This window comes from Triturus cristatus, chromosome 12, assembly GCF_964204655.1.
Source record: "Triturus cristatus chromosome 12, aTriCri1.1, whole genome shotgun sequence".
In the NCBI taxonomy this organism is placed as follows: Eukaryota; Metazoa; Chordata; class Amphibia; order Caudata; family Salamandridae; genus Triturus; species Triturus cristatus.
Genome location: NC_140595.1, coordinates 19,826,067 through 19,852,955, shown reverse-complemented (window position 1 = coordinate 19,852,955; position 26,889 = coordinate 19,826,067). Strand labels below are relative to the sequence as shown.

General features: G+C 44.1%; 1 protein-coding gene and 1 long non-coding RNA gene across 5 annotated transcripts in view; one reads left to right on the top strand and one right to left on the bottom strand.

Annotated features, from left to right (window-relative positions):
* LOC146772231 (uncharacterized) overlaps positions 1-26,889 on the bottom strand; it is a 229,598-nt gene that overhangs the window by 34,017 nt on the left and 168,692 nt on the right. For both annotated transcript variants that reach the window (XR_014972380.1, XR_014972379.1), the window contains exon 3: positions 21,467-21,597. This is a non-coding gene — a long non-coding RNA (uncharacterized LOC146772231). The remainder of the gene's footprint in view (positions 1-21,466; positions 21,598-26,889) is intronic.
* JAK3 (Janus kinase 3) overlaps positions 1-26,889 on the top strand; it is a 280,492-nt gene that overhangs the window by 103,054 nt on the left and 150,549 nt on the right. For all 3 annotated transcript variants that reach the window (XR_014972378.1, XM_085639762.1, XM_085639763.1), the window contains exons 13-15: positions 471-555; positions 5,557-5,690; positions 26,257-26,395. Coding sequence is in view for 2 of the 3 variants with exons in the window: in XM_085639762.1 (XP_085495888.1) it covers positions 471-555; positions 5,557-5,690; positions 26,257-26,395 (358 nt within the window). In the remaining variant the exon portion in view is untranslated. The remainder of the gene's footprint in view (positions 1-470; positions 556-5,556; positions 5,691-26,256; positions 26,396-26,889) is intronic.

Sequence of the window (26,889 nt, the reverse complement as noted above, 5' to 3'; positions counted from 1 at the left end):
GCCGTCACTGGATGGTTTCTTCTGTGATGGCACATGTGCCCTTTCTGTTTATTCTTTCCATGGATATCCCTCACTGGTGGGTTCTTCTGTAATGGCACATGTCCCCTTTCTGTTTATTCTTTCCATGGTAGCCCTCACTGGTGGGTTTCTTCTGTGATGGCACATGTGCCCTTTCTGTTTATTCTTGCCATGGTAGCCCTCACTGGTGGGTTTCTTCTGTGATGGCACATGTCCCCTTTCTGTTTATTCTTTCTATGGTACCCCTCACTAGAGTGTTTATTCTGTGATGGCACATGTTCCCTTTTTCTTTCTTCTTTGCAGGGATAGCCCTCACTGGATGGTTTCTTCTGCGATGGCACGTGGGCCCTTTCTGTTTCTGCTTTGTAGAGATAGCCCTCACTAGAGGTCTTCTCCTGTAGTGGTACATGCATCATTTAACCTGTTTTTCTTCTTCTCTTTTGCATGGATAGTCTTTCCTTGAAGCCGCCAGCTTGATGAGCCAGATCTCCCACAAGCACCTGCTCCTGCTCTATGGCGTCTGTGTCGGGAAAGACAGTAAGCACAACGCACGTATTAAAAACACAAAATGGCCAATGCTTATGGAGTCATTTAGAGTTTGGTGGAGGAGAGAGTTGTGCATCAAACTGGGGTACGTCCTGCCCAGTATATTTGCATTTCCTGGCTCATTTATTTGTGGAAGACCAGAAGGTTTCTGATGATAGAGTCTCTTTTCAGTCCCCCGCCGGAGACACCTAGCACAGCAGTACATCACAGTGCCGAAGGTTGGCAGGGGTTGCAAGCCTCACAACCACCCTGTCCCTCACTGTCACTAACTACCTCACCGAGGTCCACCCTGCGAGACCTGTCAGACAGAGGCAGGGAAAAGAAACAATGGCCACAGCACACAGGGAGAAAATTCCTCGCAATTCAAGGCCACCAATTTTTTTCTCTCAACAAACTCCTGCGTTGGGGTTTGTTTCTGAAAACTAAAACAAGATGCTGAGTGGAAAAAACATGTCATGGCAGCCATGTATCTGTGATGAAAGTTAATTCAGTGTGGCAGATGTTTTTACATTACAGAGATCCTCGCCAGGCATATAAGGACATCTAAATGTCATGGGCTGGTGGACCATTTACCAGGCGCTATACGAGCCCATATTAAAACACTTGACCCCTTGGGTATAAAAGGGCTGCAGACTCAGCTGTTTCCTTTCATACCAGAGGAATCTGAGGCCTCCTGAGCAGGTATTTTGAAGTAACCCTACCATTCAGGAGACTGGACCCTGAACCTCATTACGGTGAGGTTACCGTCACTGTGACTCAGCGGTAAAGGGTTGTGATGAAAAAGGCTGTTGGGAATCCACTGTTGGAGACCTGGCCGCTCCCCCACCTCTAGAGGGGGTGAGAGAAACACATATTTAGCAGGTGGATGCTCCTACTCTGCGAGCTGTAAATGATCGACTTAGTCGAAGCTTCAAGTAAATCTTGTCGAACATCACCCTTTGCCTATTCAACAGGAGATCTTGCAATCGCAAGCCAAGCCATTTGGAGTGGGAAGAATCCGATTGCGAGGAGCAGTTACACAGAACTGGAAGAGGCCTGAGATTCAAACGTTAGTGGCAGCTCACCATAGATCTGTGGATATGTTTAACTTCTATCGTCTTTTTATTTGGTGAATTTGCGCTTCTTTTTTATTTCAGTTTCGATCTGTAATCTTCACAAATGCTCTCCTTTTATTTCAAATTCATTATTATTTTGTTCATTTTATTTTTCTTTCTTTCTTTGTTTCTTTTTTTCCTCTAGAAACACTTCTCCACACTGATTGTATCATTTTTTGTTTATTTCCTAACTAATCTTAAATTTACACACTTGTCTCCTGTCCATACTTAACATATTTCGGGGCATATTATCAAGAAACGGCATTAAAATTATCGCCACTTTAGCGGCAGAAAACTGCTGCTAAAGTGGCGATACTGGGCTTGATAATATGCCCTTGAGAATGCGCATAGAAGCCCATGTTCTGGTGTCAACATGGGTTTCTATTGGAATTCTCTGCGGCATATTATCAAGCCCATTATGGCGCTTTAGGGGCAGAAAACTGCCACTAAAGCGGCGATAATGGGCTTGATAATATGCCCTTGAGAATTCCCATAAAAGCCCATTGTGAGAAGTTGGCCTGATATATGATGTCACTAGTTCTAGTGTACACCTTGTATCAGTCCAAACAACCCTTATGGTGATTGGTTGTAAAGTCAACCTTATAGACCAGCTATCCAAGTGGTAGCATGGACAAGAGCAGTCTTAGGCTAAACTCTGTATCGCATGTGAAGCCAGCTGTTATACCATTTGCAATCCCTTGAATACCAAATGAAAGGACACCACAACAGATATATATAAAAATAGAATGTATTTATTCTAGTCAAAATACCCTCAGCACTCTTTATGAGATTCGAGGTAAGTACAACACAGTCTTATTTAAGCATACATAAGTCACACAGGTAAGTAATACAGTTAGGCCCTAGGGGCCACGCAAACCATATACTAAGTAAGTGGTATAAGGACCACTGTCACGAACACAGGTTAGGCCTAGGCCTAGGGAATCGCTGGGGCTACACTATACTACCAATTGCTAGGAAGTGGGAGGCCCACGAGATTCAGGTGCAGAGTGGAAACACTCACGCGTAATGCTTAAAAGTCGATAGAAATAGTAGTGTTTAGAATTAAAGAGTTTTAGGACACTTCGGAAGGAGCTAGGAGTTAGTGACTTGGAAACTAGACCCTAGGATAGTCAATACCCTTGTGAGCACCGGAGTACTCAGTTTACCTAGCCCACGGGCTGCGGGTGCATAGGTGTGAACTTGCGTCGGGTTTCGTCGTCGACTCCTATAGATGCCTGAAGAAAAGATGCTGACAGGCAGTCAGTGAAGAGTGTCCGGTGGATTCAAAGGATGGAATCAAGAAGGAGGATACCTGCAAGCAGAGGGGACAGAGTCTAGGTCACCAGCCAGGAGCCGGGAAGGAGCCAGGAAGGAACCAGGCGATGTCGTGAAGATGCAGGTGAAGAGGTGAAGCTTGTCGCAGCAGCCACGGGTACCAGGAGGCGTCGATGACGACCAGAACCAGGAGCTGAGCTGCCCCATGAAGGCTCTTGCTGTTGGCGGCGTCGAGTTCGGACCCAACAAGCCTTGGCAAGCGCAACCGACACAGGATGAAAGATTCGCTTCTGTTGCAGACCAGGAAGGCCTGAGGTGCTTCTCTTTCTCAGGGAAGCAAGGACCAGTCTGGAGGAGCCAAACCAGCAGTGGAAAGTTAAGGGTTTGTCGTCGCAAAGGTTACTAGTCAACGGGCAAGTAACCGGACAGACGCGTCAAGCAGGAAAATGCAGAAGGGCCCCACGCAGAACTCGTGGAGTATGGAGGGCTGATCTTCAGTGCAAATGGTGCTCGGGGTTGGGGCTTCTCAATCCCCAGAGCACAACTTCGAGGGTGCCTCAGAAGCTGCGCTGGAAGCTAGTAGCCAATTTTCCCTGGTAGCCGGTCCCACGTCTCTCGTCGCCTCCACAGATCTCAGCTTTGCTGTGGATGTGGATCAGGGTCGGAGAAGTCTGGAAGTCAAGGCGCTGGTTGGGCTCTGCAGTCGGTTCCTCGTAGAACTTGGGCAAAGCAAATGGCAGGTCGCTTGATGGTGCCTGTTTGCACAGGGTGGCCACTCCTTGGCCACAAGGGAGATTCTTCAGTCTTCTTCCGTAGTCGAATGTCGAAGGTCCAGAGTTTCTGTTCAAGTTTCAGTTATCAAGATAATCCAAAGTCCTAGGGACTCAGCTCCCACTCTTATACTAATCTGGGGGCTAGGTTACCTGCTAGGTCCCTCCTATGGGTGGGACCAGGGAGGGGGGTGGTTACACCCCCTTCCCTTTGTCCAGTTTCGTGCCAGGACTGGGGCTGGAGTGCCCCAGCACCGGTTTGAACCGGACTATGCATAGGACACCTTGTGTGCCCCAGGCAGTGTCTCGTTTCTTTCATCCCTCCCTGCCCCAATACACTAAGTCCTGTCTAGGGTGGTGCTAGCACCTCCCAAGGCAGGAAACCTATTGTCCAAGCCTCCCTCACTGGAAGGACTCCCAGCAGCAGGAGGTCAGACTTGTGTCTGTGGCAACAGCATCCATTTTGTGATCCCAGGGCTCTAGAAGATTTGTACCGTTTAGTACAGTGGGTACATGTCGTCCCCTCTAGAAGGGTGGGATCATACTCCCACACCAGTTACTGGTGTGGGGGTATGATTCCAAGTTGTTTGACACCAAACACAATATGTTTTGAAGCGGTCATTCCAAAGTTAGCATTTACCGCGAGGTTATAATGCACTTAAGAGTATATGGTTTAACCGCATCCACAAACAGCGGCAGAGAATAGACTCTGCCAGCTGCAGGGGGGTCCTGCTCATGCAGAAGCACCCCCTCACATAGTAAACAAAGCACCCTGCCCTCAGGATTGTTAGGGCCTGCAAGAGGGGTGACTGATAGGTTTATATGTGTGTGTATGGTGAGATATAGGAATCTATACCTCTGTGAGGAGTGCTAACACTACCTCACACAGGCTGCAGTAGCAGGCCTGTGGTGTCAGAGTGTGAATGCTTCCCAGGGGTGGCATAATACATGCTGCAGCCCCTGGTAGGCCTGTGGAGTACCAATGCCCTAGGTACCTAAGGTACCATATACTAGGGGCTCATAAGGCACCACAGTATCCAATCACTAGTGCATTTAATATGCACACCAATCATTTAAGGGAGTAAGCAGATAGGCTGGGGTCCGGGATAGCAGTATCCCAGCCAGACTAGTCAAAAACCATTCAAACACCAGGAGAAAAGTGGGGGCAACCATATAGTCAGATTCCACCTTCCTACACCCATGTTCTGGTGTCAACATGGGCTTCTATTGGAATTCTCTGCGGCATATTATCAAGCCCATTATCGCCGCTTTAGCTGCAGTTTTCTGCCGCTAAAGCGGCGATAATTTTAACGCCGTGCTTGATAATATGCCCCTTCGCTCTTTCAATCTTGAGTATATACAATATTGCTCTTTTTTCTTGATTGCTTGCTATCGTCTCACCATCTTTCTTTACATATTAGTATGTTTGCTCTTACTTAGCATTTGCTACTGAAAGACCAGCTCTGGCAGGTAACAGAACAGAGGATCTCTACAGGACCCAGTTCCATCATAACACATGTGCCACAAAACATACAGAAGCCCTTTATAATTGGGAGATCTTTGAACCCAAACGTAAACAAATGTTTTGAGAATTACTAAAAGAACAGCTGTTTTTTAGCAGTAAATTGACACATGTTCTGTGATTGTTGGTGACTACAAATATTTGTCAATCCTCTTTCTTGAGTTACTAGATGCTTGCATGGAATGGAAAAAAATATGTATTTATGTTACTTTCAAGTCGAAAGTGTAGATCGTCCTACAAAGTTTGAACCTCAGAGAAGGTAGTATTCGTCAGCTGGTGTTGTGCTTTAGAGATGTCCACAGTCGCTGTTCTTTGTGTTGCTGGCGCACAGGTATCATGGTACAAGAGTACGTGAAGCACGGGGCCCTTGATATCTACCTGAAGAAGCACAAGGCCAGCGGGAAGGTGACGACCAGCTGGAAGCTCGAGGTGGTCAAGCAGCTAGCCTACGCCCTCAACTTCCTGGTGAGTGTCTGAGACCGCTCATAGTCCACCCACCGGGGAACACAGAAAGCGTTAACCTACCTGAAGTCAAACGAGCACCTCTGTTCCTCATAGTCTATCTGAATCACCCCAAAAATTGATAAACACCCAAACCCTACCTGAGATGTTAGGACACTGGTCTTCTACTAAATATTCAAATACTTTGAGAATTGTAGCTACACCATAGGATTAGTAAAGTGCCTACAAAGGTCTCCTGACACTTCTTTTGCTAAAATCAGTTTCTCCAAATAAAAGCCAAAATGAATTCTAAACTAAAGAACCCAGAATAATTCCCTTCACTGAAATACAGCTGTGAAGTTCTCAAACAAAATCTGCGACTCACAACATGGAAAACTAGAAGCTTAGCTCAATGTCACTTGCATCATGCATGATAGTGTTAACCCAGACCACCACCAGCTGAAACCCCCTGCCCCAGCTCCCCAGGGGCCCTGCTTGCTATACCGCCCAGAGATCTGGCACCTGCCGTGGCCCCTTGTTTGCTGTTTTGTTTTGCTGCTGCAGCAGACGCCATGTTGTGTAGGTGGTTGTAGTTTTTTCTGTGTCCTGTTTCAGTTCAACTCAAAGTGCCCCCTTCTTGTGTTGGCAGTAGGAGAGTTCTAGCTGTTCCTTTCCCTGCCCGAGCTTTTCATCAAGGCCAACATGTGACAGTGGGTATATTATACTTTTCATGCCACCCATTCCCCATCTCTCTTCATCCCTCTTTCTTCCCCATGTAACCTCAACTTAGATTGTCCCTGCACCTTCTGACCAAGGAAGACATTCTGCGTGGGCGGTCATACATTTTCCCCCTATCCACCCACCTCTCCCCATGTATCCCCACCCACTTGTGGCCCCAACATACATTGTCACAGCTCCTTCCTTCATATCACAGCCATCATTTGTGTTTTGGGGCTGTCTCCCTATTTCCCAACCCTTTCTTTGTTTCCCTGCGGTCTCCTTGCATTCCCCACCCACATGCTCCCTGAAGCAGAACACTGGCAAAAGGTGTGGAAACACATATTCTATCAGCATCTGCACTGATGGCTCCTGGTGCTCTGCTGAACTGACCCCAGGCCTTTCCCTGATAGACCTCCCTGCTCTCTTGGTGAATTCATGGCCAAATGTGCCCTCTGCAAGATCTAAGTGGTTTGGACCAAAATATATTGTGCACAACTCTGTTAATATCATTATGAAAGTTGGATTCACACCAAAGAGACCAAGCTCACAGGTGGGCAACCTCCACCCTGTGAATGACACCAAAGCGTGAGAAGTGCACCTGATGAGCGAGTGAATGACATTGTATTCCAAGACGTTAAACTAATTCTCAGGGAATGAGACCACTCAAATGGATGAAATTAGATCAAATCAAAGACAGCATGGCCCAAGATATGAAACTTACAAACAATGAGTGCTGCAAGAAATGAAAAGTTCGAGGCATATGAGCTGTAGATTGTATACTTGTGCATAGATCACCATCTGGTGTTGGGCTCAGATGTTTGCACTTTCTTTTTCTCTTGGAAGAAGTCTTTGTAGTCACGAGGTAGGTGACTCCACCTCAGGACTATAGTGCGCATGGACATCGACTCCATCTCCAGATTGGTTTTTTTGCACCATCGGGTTCGGGAGTGATTTGCTGCGCTCCATGTCGGTGTCGTTTTCTAACCCCCTTCGGTGCGCAATCCCTCACCACTCAAGGTTATTGTCTCGATTGCATTTCCTTTTCGACGCGTATCTTCAGGAAATACAAAATCCTCGACCTCGATCTTCGACGCGGGCCATTGGGCCTAACCGCGCCGACCACGCCTGCAGTCAATAGAAAGGACTCCTTTAAAAAAATGCCCCAGATGTGTTGCTTAGTTCCCACACACAGATTTACACGAGGTTTGTAACCTCTGCCTCTCCCCGGAGCATGAAGACAAGAACTGTAAGGCCTGTTTATCTTTCAGGTCAAAGAAAACCATCCGTGACCATCAGGCTCGACGTCACAAAATGGCAGCTCGATTCCGGACATGTTCGGAGCAGATTCGAATCTCCAGCCGGATCAACAAGCTGATGAAGGAGACATCTCCGTCTCCGAAGCTGATGACTCTGACGTCGAAGATGAGATAGTCACCCAGGCACAGCTGTCCTTGAGTACTGAAACCCATTTCCCAACTAAAACCACACCTAAGGCTTCGGTAACACCTTCGCCTTCGGGCTCAGGTCGACACCGGCAACAAATTTCAGATGTCCCGCCCTCGGGCCGGGCTATGAAACCAAAAGAAAAGCCTTCCGGCTCGGGATCGAAGGACAAGCAGCCGGAGCCGAAAAATCTTCGGAGCCGAAATAATCTTCGGAGCCAAAAAGGGTCTCAGAGCCACAAACTCCTACGCCAAAACCAAAAGATTCCAAGACCCCACAAAGAGCTTCAGAGACACTGTCTAAACAGCATTCTGACCCTAAGTCTTCGGCACCAACAAAGGACATTGTACCCACACAACAGGCCCTACTAGAATTTTCAGATCCAAAGCAAAAAACTCTATACATTGACCCAGAAACTAGTAAAGTTGTTGCCAAGCCTCCTAAAAAGAGAAAATTGGACACTTCAGAAGATCCTGAAATACTATGAAGCGGAAAGAGATAGGCACTAATACTTCTCCACCTCTCTCTCCCTCTCCAGTCGACCCAAATCTCCTAATTTCTCCAGCACATTCCCCACAATTTACATTTTCACCTCAACCACAGGATGATGAAGATGATTATGATGAGGGTGGGGATGGAGATCCAGATAGGGATGATGACGCACATACCATCCCACACAATACAGATCCTTGGGATGATTATAACACAGATCCCGACCCACACAATGACCCAGACCTCTATCCCTCTAGGCCATCACCACCAGATGACAATATTGGGTTTGCTCAACTAATAAATAGAGCTGCTCAATACCACGGGGTACAGTTACACTCTGATCCTTTAGAGGAAAGCTTTTTATTGGAAACTTTGGCACCCACACAAAAGTCTACACACACCCTGCCAATGTTAAAAGGCATGCCAAAACATGCACCAGAAGTTTTTAAGGACCCTGTCAGAGCCAGGACCCTTAACACCAGGGTAGACAAAAAGTATAAAGCAGCACCCAATGACCCAGTGTACATTAAAGGTCAGGTCCCCTTAGATTCTCTTGTGGTGTCTAATGCACGCAAGAGGGAAAATTCACAAAGCACAGGCAACACCCCTCCTTCCAATAAGAAATTCAAGCTTATAGACACATCTGGAAAACGTATCGCATCACAGGCTGCAAATCATTGGTTGATTGCCAATGCCCAAGCTTTGTTGGCCAGTAATGACAGAGCTCACTACGATGAGCTTGAAAAGCTTATGCAACATCTTCCTGACCAATATAAAGATAAAGCTAATGACCTTATACAGGAGGAAAAATTCATTACAAATACATCTATTATATGTGCGCTTGATGCAGCTGATGCGGCATCTCAGGCTATTAATATCAGTGTTTTGCTACGCAGGCACCCTTGGCTCTGAATCTCCAGATTCAAACAGGAGGTGCAGTCCACTATTCTCAATCAGCCTTTTGACCAAGAGCATCTTTTCGGGCCCATAGTCGATACATATTTAGAGAAGATGAAAAAGGATACCAAGTCAATGGGGGCCTTGCAATTATCTTCCCCTAGAGGTTCATTTTGTCGCTCCTTTTACAGGGCTGGCTCCAAAACTATTGACTTGGAGCACCCCTCTTCTTCCTATAAAAGCCCCAATCAAACTAATTCCTCCAGAGGATACTTTCGTGGAGAATATAGAGGCAACAATGGTAAGGGAAAAGGTCGCGGTAACAATACCCGCAACTCCCCTACCACCTAACAGTGACTTCCCTTCACTTCCCCCCGATCATCCCACTCCTGTTGGGGGATGCCTCTCACAGTTCCTACCTGTCTGGAATTCCATCACAACAGATAAGTGGGTAAGACAGCTTACCCAGTATGGTTATTGCCTGGAACTCACCTCCACTCCCCCAAATATCCCTCCCAGACAATGTCCAATGTCCTCAGAACATCTGACTCTTCTAAAACAAGAGGTTCTCTTTCTATTAGAAAAACATGCCATAGAACCAATCTCTTTACCTCATCAAGGTACATGGGTTAACTCCCTCTACTTTCTATTCCCAAAAAAGGACGGCTCTCTCAGGCCAATACTGGACCTCAGACCGTTAAACTCTCCAACAGGTGCTCCCACTGCTTCAACAAGGCGACTTTCTCTCCACGCTAGATCTAAAGGACTCCTACTTTCATATTCCCATTCACCCCGCTCACAGAAAATATCTCAGGTTTGTGGTGGACGGTCAGCACTACCAATTCAAAGTCCTCCCATTCGAGGTGACTACAGCACCCAGAGTCTTCACCAAGTGCCTCGCAGTAGTGGCGGCCCACTTACGAAGATAACACATTCACGTGTTCCCTTATCTGGACGACTGGCTCATAAAAGCCAAGTCACACAGCAGCTGTGTACAACACACACACACACAAAACAATCCAGCAGCTTCACGACTTGGGTGAATCTCACCAAATCCCACCTCCATCCGTCCAAGACACAACAATACCTAGAAGCTACGATAAACACTTCAAAATCTTTAGCATAAGCACTATGCAAGCTCTAATATCCAAATTTCAGGCTCAACAGTCAACTTCCTCGCAGCCAGAGCATGGAACGCCCTACCGCTCCACCTCAGGCAGACCACACCACTCCCCATCTTTACAAGAAGCCTCAAAACCTGGCTCTTTGACAGGCCCGAATGAACTGGAAGCCGCACCTCCCCTCCCCCCCAGCGCCTTGAGACCCTTACGGGTGAGTAGTCGCACTTAATAAACCTGTAATTGATTGATTGATCGATTACCAGCTGGAGTGTTCATGCAGTTGGTCAGGATGATGGCCTCTTGCATTCTCATCGTCTCTTATGCAAGACTCCAAATGTGTCCCTTACAGGAGTGTCTGGCACGTCAGTGGAACCAGGCTCAAGGTCAGTTAACAGATGTGGTGTTGGTAGACAGCCGCACATATCACTCTCTGCAGTGGTGGAACACACAAAACCTTTCCAAAGGGCGGCCGTTCCTCGACCCGGTTCCACAGATAGTGCTAACAGCAGATGCATTGCTCACCGGCTGGGGAGCTCATCTTCAAAACCATACCATTCAGGGCATATGGACCCCTCAGCAAAAACAACACCACATAAATTGTGTAGAACTACTGGCAATTGTTCCTGTATTAAAATCTTTTCAACTCCATCTGGTAGGCAAAGCTGTCCTGGTCCGTACAGACAACATGACAGCAATGTACTACATAGAGAAACAGGGGGGGGACACACTCTCTACAGCTTTCACACCTAGCTCAAAGCATGTGGAGATTGGCCATTCCGCAAACATATATCTCCTTGCGGAACACCTCCCAGGAGTACACAATCAGATTGCACATCTGCTCAGTCGTCAAACACAGCAGATCCACAAATGGGAACTTCATCCTCAAGTTCTTCTTCCATTCTTTCACATGTGGGCCCCCCCTGAAATAGATCTGTTCGCCACACATCAAAAATGCAAAATGCCCAAGCTTTGCGTCCAGGTATCCACACCCATTGTCCAAAGGCAATGCGCTATAGATGAACTGGTCAGGCGAATTTGCTTACGCTTTTACGCCTCTCCCACTAATTCTATTAGTGGTTCGGAAGCTCAAACAGCATTCCCTCACAATGATCCTGGTTGCTCCAACATGTGCCCGACAACCATGGTTCACAACCCTCTTGGAACTATCAGTAGTTCCTCATCAAAAGCTACGCCTCTCACCCAAGCTTCTCACTCAGAACCATGGAGATATAAGGCATCCAGATCCCAATCAACTCAACCCTGCGATCTGGCTCCTGAAGTCTTAGAGTTTGGCTACCTCGATCTCCCGCCAGACTGCATGAACATCATTAAAGAGGCTTGAAGTCCTACCACCAGAGCAGGTTAAGCCGCAAAGTGGAAACGATTTGTAATCTAATGTACAAATAACAAAATCAATCCACTAGATGCTTCTATTCAAAACATTATGTGTGATCTCTTACACCTACAACAATGTAACCTAGCATATACATCCATAAGATTACATCTTGGTGCAATAGCAGCTTACCTCCAAAACAGACAACACTATCAAAGCATTTATGGAAGGACTTAAAAGAATAATTCCACCCAGAGCTCCACCCTCTCCAGTATGGAATTTAAATATTGTTCTTACCAGGCTCATGGGTCCCCCATTTGAACCTCTGCACAAATGCGAACTACAGTTCTTAACTTGGAAAGTAGCCTTCCTAGTCGCTATCACATCTCTTAGAAGAGTTCGTGAACTCCAGGCATTAACCATACAAGAACCATTTTTGCAAATCCATCATAACAAAGTGGTTTTTAGACCTAACCCAAGATTTTAACCTAAAGTCGTTTCTGCCTTCCATCTTAACCAGTCTGTTGAACTCCCTGTTTTTTTCGCTCAACCAGACTCAGTGGCAGAATGGGCTTTGCACACGCTAGACGTTAAAAGAGCAATACTTTATTACATTGAAAGAACAAAATCCTTTAGGAAAACTAAACAACTCTTTGTGGCTTTCTCCCCACCTCATAAGGGCAATCCCATTTCAAAAGCAGGGATTTCAAGGTGGATTGTTAAATGCATCCAAATGTGCTATCTTAAAGCCAAACGCACATTAACCATTTCCCCTAGAGCTCATTCCACATGCAAACTAGGGGCTTCTATGGCATTCTTAGAGAACATTCCCCTAGATGACATCTGCAAAGCAACAACTTGGGCTACACCGCACATTTTCACAAAACACTACTGTGTAGATATGCAAGCAAAACATCAAGCTAGTGTGGCCAGGCTGTATTAAGAACACTTTTTCAAACTACTGCAACAGATACAGATAGCCACCGCTAAGGAGGTAACTGCTGTATAGTCTATGCACAAGTATACAATCTACAGCTCATATGCCTCGAATGGAAAATGCTACTTACCAGTATGCATCTGTTCTTGGCATGTAGAGCTGTAGATTTGTATACGCCCAGCCCCCACCCCGGGTACCTCTATCTGTTCCAGTACTATCTTACTTAGATACATTACACATGGACATTTCTTCCTATTTCTTACTAACTCCATCATAACCCTTCATGGCAAAAACAATCTGGAGATGGAGTCGATGCCCATGCGCACTATCGTCCTAAGGAGGAGTCACCTACCTTGTGACTACAAAGATTTCTTCCAAGACAAAAACAAAGTGCAAACATCCGAGCCCAACACCAGATGGCGATCTATGCACAAGTATACAAATCTACAGCTCTACATGCCAAGAACAGATGCATACTGGTAAGTAGCATTTTTCTTGCCTCACACGAGACTGTGCTTCTAGACATGAGAATGGCACCCAATTGGTAAAAGTCTGTCCTTGTTCCCTTCTACCATCTGTCTGTGGTGCCTTCCTCTCTCATAAGTACCCCTCACCGCCTCCTCTGTGCTCCACCCTCCTCAGTGCTCTGTTGCTGGACTCGGTTCCGTCACGTCCTGTCCAGCCCCTACAGCTTCACTTCCTCTTCCGGGAACAAAAATTGAGAACCTGGAATGTCTTCCGGGAACAAAAATTGAAAACCTGGAATGGAGGGAGCCACGCAAAAATATCAGCATAACAAATGTGCTTTAATAGAAAACAAATAGAGTTCTCATTCCCATATAGAAAGACCCAATGCATATATATATTCACTTAAAAAACCATAGGTTTCACACAAGTTATAGTTAGCTGTACATTTCACTCGTAAAAAACCAATGAAATTCCACGTTATAGTTAGATCAGGTAACTATAACTTGCGCGCCCACAATAAACTGATGATGACGTCACATATTACATCACTTATGACATGGTCAGTGACATCACTCATGACATCAATGATGACATCTGAAATGACACATTGTGCATTGCGGTCGCGCAAGTTATAGTTACCTGATCTAACTATAACGTGGAATTTCATTGTTTTTTTACGAGTGAAATGTACAGCTAACTATAACTTGTGTGAAACCTATGGTTTTTTAAGTGAATTTGCAAGGTTTTTTAAATGCTAATTCCTAACTATAACGTGTGTGAAACCTATGGTTTTTTCAGTGAATTTGTACGTTTTTTTAAATGCTAAGTTATGTATTTATTTGTAATTTTTGTGCGCATTTCGTACAGTGCACGCCTCGCCATTTTTTACAAAATATCAATTGTTTTTTTCTCCCTTGGGGGTCCTTAGATTTATATATTAAATGTGATTGTTAATTTCTTTTTTTTTTTTTTTTTTTTTACCGTACGCGTATGGTAAGCTTACCGTACGCGCACTCCGCGTTTTTTTTTTTAAATTATTAAATTTATTTTTCATACTTTTTGGTCCTTCGTGAACCCCCTGACGAACGCTAGGGGGTCTGCAACTCTCTTCGTTGCCCCCTTTTCATGTTATCAACCTTTGTTTTTCAGTGCGAGAGACAGAAAATGGCGGCCGATACTTTCTGATTTCGACCGATTCGAATATTTACAGTCATGTAACCACCAATCAGAATTGAGCTCGCGCACGGCACCGTACGCGTACGGTAAGCTTACCGTAAGCGCACGGAGCACGCTTACAGATATATATATTGATTTAAATGCTATTTTCTCAGGACCTACTGAACAGATTTACACCAGACCTGCAAAAGGCACATCCCTGACCTGAGGACTACCTCTCTGCCCAATTTCAAGTAATTCTGTTCAGCCGTTCGGGCTGTAGCTCGGACTAAAGGTCCTATGGGAAAATGCATGGGGAAAACGCATTTTGGGACCCCCCTTTTTTCTCAGCCCCCGCTTGACGAATCCCCCCGAGACTTTCAGGGTAGGAGCGGAGCGTAGCGCCCCATTAGTTTTGAAAAATTCGCAAGGATTCGTCAACCGGCGCCAAAGTTATTCCAAATAGAATGTTGCGGATTTCCTATGGAAACACGGTCCTAACTATAACTATCTACTGGCGACCGCCAGTAGATAATATATATATATATATATATATATATATATATAACAAAACTCCGTTTCGTGAACTGAAGATCTCTCCTTCAAGAAACCGAAGCAAACCCAAGGTGCGGTGAAAATTAATTATTTATTAAATATAGTAGACACCACCGCTGCCATTACGCGTTTCAGCCCGTCACAGGCCTTGGTCACATGATGCGCAATACAACGGATTCACCATTTAAATATGCTTGGAGTGAGTCACATGTGCAGGCGGGAACAAATCATGGACATAGAAGTTTCCGTAACATTTACATTGTCAGTTAATTTTCACTAAACAATGCCAATCACATCAAGCAATAGCTGTAAAATACATCGTTTTTACAATAAAAATACTGCATTTTGTCACAGATCCGCTAATTGCTGATTACTTCATTAAAACCATAAATAATTACAATTTAAATAATTTAAAAACACCCAAATGGCATGTTTTCAACAATGTTGTTTCCTTAATACGGCCCAAGTGGGCCCCGCCATGAAACCACCTGTTGCAATAAAGTGACTGTGCAAATTAGTGCAAATTCGTGCAAGTATATACATCTACTGTACAGATCCACGTCCGTGACACCTGATAACAAATAAATATACAATATGCCAAATTTGTAAAACATTTTTCCCCATAAATATTATCTCTAAAATAGTATGAACCCATTGAGCAAAAGAGTGTAAAAATAAATATTTCTCACTTAAAAATTTGTAAACTTTGACGAGACAGGGACATAGCAGTATACTTTAGAGTTGATTAAAATAACATCCTGTTTTTCCCAAAAGAAGATGGATCTCCAAATTACAAGTGAGTATAAAAATCCTCACTTGCATTCAATCCTCTGGGGTTCTTACTGTCCAACTCTAAAATATATTTGGTTTCCAATCTCCTTAACAGGACCTCCCGGTTCCCACCCCTTCTTTGAATAGGGATTGAGTCTACCACCCAGTAGTTGAAAGCCTCCAACTTACTGGCATGGTGCTCCTTAAAATGACGTGCCACCGGGTAGGTCAAGTCCTTGTTAGTTATTGCCCGCATATGCTGGAGTACCCGCTTGTGAACCTGCAGCTTGGTGCTGCCAACATAACGCAGGCCACAGGAGCACTCCAGCACATACACTGCAAAATCTGTTTTGCAGTGAAGGTATTTGGAGATTGGAACTGGTTCAGGAAGGAATGGGGTTGAATATTTCTTTGTGTTGACTCCATATCTACATGCTTTACATACATTGCAGCGATAAAACCCTTTTCTAGCCGCTAACCATGATTTGGATTGGGTCAATTCCGGGCTGCTGCTCACGAGCACATTGCTCATTGAGCGTGCTTTTCGAAAAGCTATCTTAGGTTTCCTAGAAATTGAATTGCACAATACTGGATCAGCTCGAACCAATGACCAATGGTTATTAATAACTTTACGTACCGCTTTATGCTGTGTACTAAAGGTCAAAATGATTAGTGTATCCTCAGTACTGATGACTGTTAGGTTCTTTGTTGGGGCTGTTTTAGGTGTCAGTGCCATAGCTCTTGTGATGTTGTTAACTTTTAACACAGCCTTGGAGAGTATGGATTCTGCATACCCTCTCTCCCTGAAGCGTTCCCTGCAATCATTTTGAGCTGTGAGGAAATCGTCTTCTGTGCTGCAAATTCGACGCATCCTAAGCATCTCCCCAAAGGGAATGCTGTTGATCAGATGTTGTGGATGGTGACTAAGTGCATGTAGCACCGTGTTGCCCGCAGTGTCTTTCCTGTGTAGTCTAGTCTGTAGTTGGTTATTACAAACAAATATTTCTACATCAAGGAAAAAGACCGATCTCTTGCTCATTTGATAAGTAAACTGCAGGTTTAAATCATTGCTGTTGATTGCTTCAAGAAATTGTTTGGCACTGAATTCATCCCCCCGCCATATCAAAAACAAGTCATCAATAAATCTATACCAGCAAATGATATTTGATTCTATGACAGCGCGGTGTCCGGCCATGAGGACCATCTCCTCCCAGTAACCCATGTGCAAACATGCGTAACTGGGAGAAAAACATGCCCCCATGGCCACACCCCGCGTCTGCTGGTATACCTGATGCTGAAACAAAAAGAAATTGTTCTCCAAACACATGGCTATCATGGCAAGCAACATTTTGTTGTGGGAATACATTCCCATAGGTCTTCGATTAAGATAATATTCACAAGCCCTGACCCCATCCATGTTATGAATGCTTGTATAGAGGGATGTAACGTCCATGGAGATAAGCATCATCTCAGAATTCCATGGGACTTCGATCAATTTCCTCAAAAAGTCCCCAGTGTCTTGTATATAAGATGGAAGACCTTTCATGTGCTCCTGAAGAAAATAATCCACATATTTGGAAATATTTTCCAACAAACTGCCCCTGGCTGAGATGATAGGCCTACCAGGAGGCTTGTCCTTCCTTTTGTGGATTTTCGGTATGAAATAGATAACCGGTGAGACAGGATGGTCTACCTTGAGGAATTTAAATTCATCCATAGAAATTAAACCAGCAGATTTCCAGGCTAACAACTTGTTGTAGCAATCCTGTCGTGCTGCGTTCATCAATAGGGGCGTGCTCAATTTGTAGCAGTTACGATTGTTGAGATGGATAAGGGCTTCTTCCATGTACTGGTTCCTGGGCCAAAGCACCACATTTCCCCCTTTATCCGATTGCCGCACTATGATGTTGTCATTCATTTTTAGTTTTTGCATGAGCTGGACATACTGGTTATCCTGTTTGTTGTATTTCTTAGGTGCCCTTGTCGTTGAAGAGTACAGATTCTTTAGGTCAACTGCTACCTTCTCACTAAATGAATCAAAATTATCCTTCAACATAAGGGGGTAGAAGGTGGATTTAGGTTTGAAAGGAGTCTTTTTTGCTGGTTGATTTGGTGGTGTACAGCTTACATGTTCCAAAGCTCCTGTTTGCTCATACTGGAGCTGTTGTAGGTCCCTAAGTAAATCCACATCGCCAGAGACAAGGTCACTATGCAAATCCTCTTCAACTACCATATCATGAAGGTGTGCCTCTGGTGTACTTCTAGAGCCTTGAAGGGCAAAGAATTTGCGCAACTTGAGTTTGCGTACAAATTTATAGATATCTATCCTTGTCTCTGCGTATTTAAAATCCATTTTAGGACTGTATGTTAATCCTAATGCAAGGATATTAGTCTCCTCCTTAGACAGGATGATATCAGTTAAATTAACCACAGTCTTGCTCGATGCCTGATCGGAATTGATTATTTCCGTCTCCATCCTCTGTTTGATTTCTTGCTGTAGCCATCGTTTGCGTTTGTGGTTTTGCCGGCGCCTCGCCCTGCGCTTTTTGTTTTTCCTGCGTCTACCACTTGCGTAATTTGAGCTGCTGGGGTTCGGGGTCTCAGGGTTTGCTTCCGATCCTGTCGCATGCAACTGATTTCTTGAGCAAGCGACGCTCTTTGAAACCCCAATCCAGAATTTGACTTGTGTTGTTCATTTTCAGACTCACTGTCAACCACTGAGCTGAGGTCCGTTGTTGACGAAGATGCTAATTCCTCATCCGCTCGCGGTTGGATTCTGGGACCCTTTGCCAATACTCCTGCTTTGACTGCATCATATTTCTTGGCAAAAGTAAATACACGCCCCTGCTCATAATCAGCTTTGTCCCTTTGGAACTTAAAGGTTTTGCGTTTCTTTATCACGTCTTCATCCCTGCGCAGGCGTGCTATCATTTCATCCCTATATTTGATTTTTTCGGGTGTATCCTCTGCTTCCGCAATAATTTTTTCCATGTCCTCTATTTCTTTTTGTAAGGCAGCTTGGTCACTTATAGCATATTTAACCAGGACTTCCACTAACCGTCTGGAAGAGTCCAAATTAACAGTGGCCCATTCCGTTAACATTGCGGGGTCAGGTTTTTCATAACTTGGGGCCAGCATGATTCTTAACCCCCTTGGGATTCTTCCAACCTCCAAGTAACGAGATAGTGACTTGTGCTCCCACCATTTCGCCTGTTCGGCGCGCCTTATTTTCTCCAACTTCCTGAAATGTTCTTTTAAGTTGTTACATTCCTCCCTAATTACACCAGAGTTTGCTGGTGAATCAGTTTCTTTATTGGGAGAATCATCGAACATTGTGCATGCTGCCGCTTCCCTGCCTCGTAGCGCATCGGCAAACATGGTGTCAAAATTACTTATTCCCGCTACCACTCTAGATTACCTCGGGCGCTCCCGTACGCAATCAATGTGGCAACTCCTCCGCCGAGTCTATGCAATGCCTTTTACTCGCCTGGGGTTTCAACGTCAACTGGTCCTCCGACCTGGTTTCTCGTCTCCCTTTGTTGCGATAAGGATTTCTCTTGCTGCTCGGGGGCCTCGGGCGTCTTCCAAACGGAATCCTTTGCGGTTGTTTCCGGAACCCGGAAATGAGCTCTTTTCCCACTCGGCCCTTCGTGGAGGAGGGGTTTGCTGATGCCGGTAAAGCTCCTCCGGCACTGCATACAACAAAACTCCGTTTCGTGAACTGAAGATCTCTCCTTCAAGAAACCGAAGCAAACCCAAGGTGCGGTGAAAATTAATTATTTATTAAATATAGTAGACACCACCGCTGCCATTACGCGTTTCAGCCCGTCACAGGCCTTGGTCACATGATGCGCAATACAACGGATTCACCATTTAAATATGCTTGGAGTGAGTCACATATATGTATATTTATTTTTTTTCACTGAAAAAACCATAGGTTTTACAGACGTTATAGTTAGAAATTAGCATTGAAAAAACCTTTGAAATTCACTGAAAAAACCATAGGTTTCAGGGACGTTATAGTTAGTTAGACATTTCACTCATACAAAACCAGAGAAATTCCACTGTTATAGTTAGTTCAGCTAACTATAACTCGCGCCCCCGCAATGCACTGCTCATAACGTCACATATTACATCATTCATGACATGGTCAGTGACATCACTGATGACATCTCAAATGACATCACTGATGACATCACTGATGACATCATCCAGTGACTGTGTGTTTCTGTAAAGTTTAGATTGTTTTATATATATGCCAAGCTGCATTGAAGAATGAGTGGTTGTATAAGTGTCTGTATGGAGGATTTACTAGGTACGTGACTGACTGTATAAGTGAGTGTTTAACCGTGTCTTACTAAATGCATGGGTTAGTGACTAAACTGTGTGAAAGTCTGTATCAGTCTGTCTGTTGTTGTGTAAGCTGCTGCATGGGTTTGTGAGTAGCTGCATGAGTGTCTATATGAGTTATTGATTGCTTGCCTGAGTATTTGTATGGCTGCCTGAGTGTGTGTGTGTGGGGGGGGGGAGGTGTGTGACTCTGTGCATAGACGTGTGAGTGGTTGATTCACTGGGTGTATGGGTTCATGAGTGTATGTGGAAACAACTGTATGGGTGAGTGAGTGTGTGTATGGGTGTGTTGGTGAGTGAATGGACGTTTCAGTGGTACATGTGCAAGTAACTACATATATAAAAGGCAGTATATGTGAGTGATGGTGTATATAAATAACTATATGTGAGAGTCAGTAATTGTTAGAGTGGCTGCATGGATGAGTGTGTATTTGTTTCAGTGATTCTATAACAGAGTAATTATGTGTTAGTATCTGTATGAATAAGTGAGCTGGTGTCTTTATAACTGTATAGGTGAGTAAATGGAAGTATGATTGATTCTTTGCATGACTGACTAGCTGTGTGAGTAACTCAGAATATGTGGCAGTGTGTGAGTATCTGTATAGGTGTATGAGTGCATATGATAGTGTTGTATTGATGAGTGACTGCATATATGAGTGACTGTATGGGTGAATGAGTGGATGTGTGTGTAGACCTACGAACCAGTCAGTGCGTATTTAGTAACTGGTATTGATGTTTCTATTTTTTCGAAAATGGTACTCTGTATTTTAGAGTGGGTGTATCAAAGGTTATATTCAGGTTTGAGGAGGTGCATCAGATTTTCATGTGGATGATGTCATCAGTGATGTCATCGTTGATGTCACTGACCATGTCATGAATGATGTAATATGTGACGTCATCAGCAGTGCATTGCGGGGGCGCAAGTTATAGTTAGCTGAACTAACTATAACGGTGGAATTTCTCTGGTTTTGTATGAGTGAAATGTCCAACTAACTATAACGTCCCTGAAACCTATGGTTTTTTCAGTGAATTTCAAAGGTTTTTTAAATGCTAATTTCTAACTATAACGTCTGTAAAACCTATGGTTTTTTCAGTGAATTTCAAAGATTTTTTAAATACTCTTTTCTAACTATAACGTCTGTAAAACCTATGGGTTTTTCAGTAAATTCCATAGGTTTTTTAAATATTAAACTACTATTCTGCTATTTGTCATTAGTACTGTTTTTTCTAACTTTTCCACTACAGAAAAGAAAATAAACTGTAAAACTGTTGTGTAATGTAATATATTTCAGACATTACAGTGTTACTTATCAAATAATACAACATAATTTAACAGTTTGAAAACATATTTTTCTCCCTTTTTCTGCTGTTTTCAGATTCTACTTAACTTCACTATTCACAGTGATGTCAGTGTAGTATCATCATAAACAGTTGGAAAAAAAAAACAATCAACTAGATTGTTAAAATAACACAAATGACTAATTCTTGCAGTTGCAACCACAATACGAAATCAACACAAATAACACATTCAATACTATTTCCCATTTTTAAATCTTACCTTTACTCTGTAGTTTCTGTTCACCTTTTTCATCAAGGCCCAATATTGTGTCGATTTTTTTTTTCTCGAAATCATCCAGTATGAATTCCTTAAAGCATCTCCCCATTTTCCTTCTTGGCCGAATAATGTATCTAATATTTTTGTTGAAGAAATATCAAGTATGAGTTGGGTAATTCATAAGGCCATCTCGGTTTTATTTCCAAGTGTATATCGTTGCAGTGACTCCAACCATTATTGCATTTTAAATATACAGTATAATGTCCACATGTGGTAGTAGCTTTAGTATGGAATACAATAGCCAGTGTTGCGAAAGTTCTTACAGAAATAGATACTTGACTAGCAACAACATTTTTAATTTTCGTTTCCACTTTTCTTCCATTTGGTCTACTGTGTTGTAGCATTAAAATTAGATACTTTCCATATCTTTGTAGGCATAATGTAGATAACATTTCTGATTGACAACGAGAACATTTCATATCATGATTTGCTTCTTTTACTAATTTCAGAAAAGGTACAGATTTGCAGTCAGGTATTGTTAAATATACAAATCGTTCTCTGTCAACTATAGTGCTTGAAGTTAATGAACACTGTTCACATTTGTAACTGAGTCCAAATAAACTATCAATCCGGATTCCTTAATCTTTTAATACTCCAAGCATAACCATCAGAAACTCTTGTGCATCTTGTTGTATATTAGGGCTGAACGTTAAAGATCCAGTACATGTATCCAAAAGTTGGCGAATACCAGAAGCAGTATGGATCTTACTTCTGTCAGTTCTCAATTGGTCAAATAAAGTATAAAGTGCAGAACATAATTTTTTTTCTTGACTTCTGTACCTTTCTGAGTGTCACCTGTCTCAGTGATACGCACACTTTTCATGTCTACAGTGCGTTTCCACTCACAGTGACACGCACACTTTCTTCAGGTACCACATATTATAGCGCATCCTTTACATATTTGTTCACAATGTGTGTCTTAAGCTCATTGAATCTCTCCCAGCCACAAGCCTTTCTTCCACTGAAAGGTGAACCATGCATGCCATGGAAGGAGTTGAAGGAATATTTCTGTAACTACATCGAAACAGATGAGGATGAAGATTTCACTCCTATAAAGAAAACGAAAGTATTATTGTATTGCTTGGGTCCAGGAGGCTTAAAAACATACAACAGAATTGAGAAGAAAGTCAGGGAGGGTGATGATGTTTTTCAGCACGCTTTGGATGACTTGGATGCTCATTTTTCACCGATTGTATGCGTTGCTGTGGACCGCTACAAATTTTCAAGGAGAAAACAGGGTAAAGATGAGAGCATCGATGAATATGTCTCCGCTTTAAATACTTTAGCCTAACATGCAGATTTGAGCAATTACAAGAAGAATTCATACGTGACCAGATAATAATGCACACTAGTAACCCCAACATCCAAGACAAACTTTGGGTAAATGGTGAGTCACCTTTAAAAGAGGTGGTTGCCTTGGTTAAAAAAGCAGAACTTACGGGAAGATGTGCCAAAGCTGTCCTAGATGAGCCCTATGTGGTAAAAGCAGTCAACTCATCCAATGCTAACAAACTCAGGTCCAAGGAAAGTTCTCGCCAAAATCCAAGTGAGGGTTACAAGAAAAGTGAGCCCAGCAAGAAAAAGCACGACCACAAGAAGGTACACGCCAAGAAATACAATGATGACACTGAACGAAGATGCTATCGTTGTGGGTCTTCGTTCCACTTCGCAGACTTCAAAAGGTGCCCTGGCAGATTTCAAAAGTGCACGTCGTGTGGTTTGACGGGGCACTTCGCAAAAGTATGCAATAGAAAATCCTTCAGACATAGCAAGCCAGTGACACATTCAAGATGAGAATGACTCCAAGTCGGAGGATTCAGATGACTAGGAGTCTGACAAGATTAACTATGTGTTCTCAATCAAATATAACATACTGGAACTTGCTCCCACTAGAATCAAGAAACCTATTTGTGAAATTAGAATGGGTGGGGTGCCTATGAACATAATTGCTGGCTCTGGCTTCCCATTCACAATTGTTAACGAAAATGTGTGGAAATAGCATTTTGTAGGTAAAATCGGTGCTTCCTTTGAAAAATCCAATGTAATTGCTAGAAGTTATACTGGGATAATATTGAATTCTTAGGCACTCGTGAACTGGAATTTGAATTCAAAAACAGGAAGGCGTTCTACAAACTCTTTGTGGCTAAAAAAGGTCCTTCTGTTTTGGGTTGGAGTGATCAGGCTGACCTAGGAATCATTATCAACCCAAACAGCGTTGACCCTGTTATGTCCATCGATGATACATGCAAAAGCACCCTACACAAAGACTACCCTGAAGTGTTCTCAGGTAGAGTGTGCCTTCTCAACAGTTTCCAACACAAAATTGAGCTCCCTTGTGGGCGTTGGTTAGAGTTGACTATGTTTTTGAGTCACTCGTATCTACCACTTTTGTGTGCTTGGTAGGTGAATGTCGCTTCACCTTCAGCTTTTGCGTTTCTGCTGAGCATTTTATTGTGTTTTTCTCCTACCTTTCCTGCTTCTCTTACAGCATCGGTCTTTGTCCCGCGTTGACTATGGGTTTTGTTGTGGTGTGTTCTCTTTTGCACCTCTTTTTGTGTGTGGAAAGGGAGTGGATGTGTATGGTTGTTGTCTATTCTCTTTCTTTTGGGGGCTTATGTGTGAGAAAGTAGTTGGGGGCTATGCTTCAGAGAGTTGTGGTCTGACTCGCACAGGGAGAGCAACGGGCCGATGGGCTTGCTAGCAGACACACAGCTATGAGCTAATGGGCTGGCTCACAGAGGTAGAGCTGCAGGCCCGAGAAGGTTGTTGGGAGCTATACTTCAAAGAGCTATGGTCTGACTCACAGAGGGAGAGCAACGGGCCAACGGGCCTGCTAGCAGATACACAACTATGAGCTAATGGGCTGGCTCGCAGACGAAGAGCTGAGAGCCGACCGGTGCTTCGCAGACAGAGACTTGCGAGCCGGCGTGCTGGCTCGCAGAGGAAGAGCTACGAGCCGACTGGCTGGCTCGTAGAGGGAGAGCTGCGGCTCGTCAGCTCGCAAAGGAACAGCTGCGGGCCGACTGGTATAGGGAAAGCTGCGGGCCGTCGGCTTGCAAAGGGATAACTGCGGGACAGTGATGTGGGGAGAGGGACCGTGAAGGGGCAATCTCGCAGAGAGAGAGCTGCGGTATATTTCCAGTCTTGGCTTCAGAGATACGACTGCGGGCCCGAGAACTCGCACACGAAGAGCTGCGAGCCGACCGGTGGTTCGCAGAGGGAGAGTTGCGGGCCCGAGAAGGTTGTTGGGGGCTATGCTTCAGAGAGCTGTGGTCTAACTCGCACTCGATGGGCCTGCTAGCAGACACAAGCTAATGGGCTGGCACGCAGAGGTAGAGCTACGGGCCCGACGGCTCACAGACGCAGAGCTGCGAGCCAACGGACTAGCTTCTAAGGCATAGCTGCTAGCTGGTGATGTGGGGAGAGGGAGCGTGAAAGGGGTATCTCGCACGGACAGAGCTCCGGTATGTTATCAGAATTGCTTTGCAGAAGTAGAACTACAGACTCGATGTCTTGTAGACGGAGAGATGTGAGCTGACATGGACTGAATCACAAAATGGCTGCTAACAGTTCCTAGTTTCAACAGTTCGCACCAGGTTCGCAGTGGGGGAGAGCTGCGGCCCGTGGGCTCGACTCGCAGAGTGAGAGCTACGGGCCGTCCACTCGCAAAGGTACAGCAGCGTACTGGCTCGCAGAGGTAGAGAGCTGTGAGCTGACGCAGCAGCGTACTGGCTTGCAGAGGTAGAGAGCTGCGAGACGATGGACTGGCTTCTAAAGACATAGCTGCGAGCTGGTGATGTGGGGAAAGGGAGCGAGGGGTATCTCGCACAGACAGAGCTCCGGTATATTAAATTACCCCCGGGACCTTTGTTTTATTTTCACTCGATGCGGGGCACAAGACGGCTGCTAACACTTCCTGGTTTGAAGTGTTAGCAGCCAATAAGAGGCAAGCTTGTGCTTTGGAGTTAGGCTCCGCCCAGATATATATATATATATATATATATTTTTCCTTTAATATCTCAAAAACTACTGAACGGATTTACACCATTTCAACAAAAGCGTGCTTTCTGTACCAAGACCTTTCTCCCTGCCAAATGTGGCGTTATTCCGTTCAGCAGTTTGACCTGTAGCTTTGTCTAAAGTTTCCTATGGAAATTGCATGGAGAAAACACGTTTTGGGACCCCCTTTTTTCTCAGCTCCCCCCTTGACCAATCACCCCCAAACTTTCAGGATAAGAGCTGACCTAAAAAGAGGAACTTTTTGGAAAATTTCGTAAAGATTTGTTTTGTCAAACGACGCCAAAGTTATAAGCAAATCAAAAAATGCTTTTTCTATGGAAACTAGGTTCTAACTATAACTATCTACAGGCGACAGCCAGTAGATAATTAATATATATATATATATATATATATATATAATCTCAAACTGTGCTTCAGTCAAACTCAGAAAGATTGTTTTAAAATATGTTGAGCTTCAGGGAGTTTCCAAATCTATTGACAAAACGTGTGATGTTTTGTGTGAGACCTATCGCACAGCCCAAAAAAAAAAAGAAGTTGAGGGGACACTATTTCAGAGAAAAAGTTTGCACATGAAGATTATGTAGATTATATAGAACGTTCTTGAGTGCAGTAAAATATTTCTTTAAGGAATAGAACAATTTAGACTGTCCATCAGATTTGTTCAGTAACTCTGTTCTCACGATCTCTCTGCCCAATTGTCTTTAAATTAACAGGAAGATAAGAATATCATTCATGGCAATGTTTCAGCCAAGAAGGTGCTACTAGCCCGGGAGGGCGATGCCTCCTCTGGAAGTGCCCCCTTCATCAAGCTCAGTGACCCTGGAGTTGGGATCAGCACCCTGACTCAGGAAGGTGAGTACCAGTGGTTCTTAATCTGTGGTCCGAGGACCCCTGGGAGTCCGTGAGGCGAACTCGGGTGATCGGCGACTAATTTATTTATTTATTAAATAATATGCAAACTAATAAATTAAAATCCATAAAGTATTTACAAATAAAGAAGTAACAATAGAAATGTGAAAAGTTTTTCTATATTTTATTGTGGATTAAACAAAAATATTCAATATTTGAACACTTGCGAGTGTTTTGTATTTTTGTATATTGATTTGAGTTTCCAATCATATAAATTGCTTAGCCTAGGGGGCCCCAGCTTCTAGTAATGATTCCGTGGGGGGCCACAGAGGTCATGAGGTTAAGGAGCACTGCCCTTGGCTGCTACTCGCCAAGTCAACTATGTACATGCTTCAAAGGACATGAAAGGTTTTATGCAAACAGTATCTCTCTTCAGGGAGTATACCTCTTACAATCACTGACTCTAGGTCGAATAGGGACAGCGGGTCCGACTCACA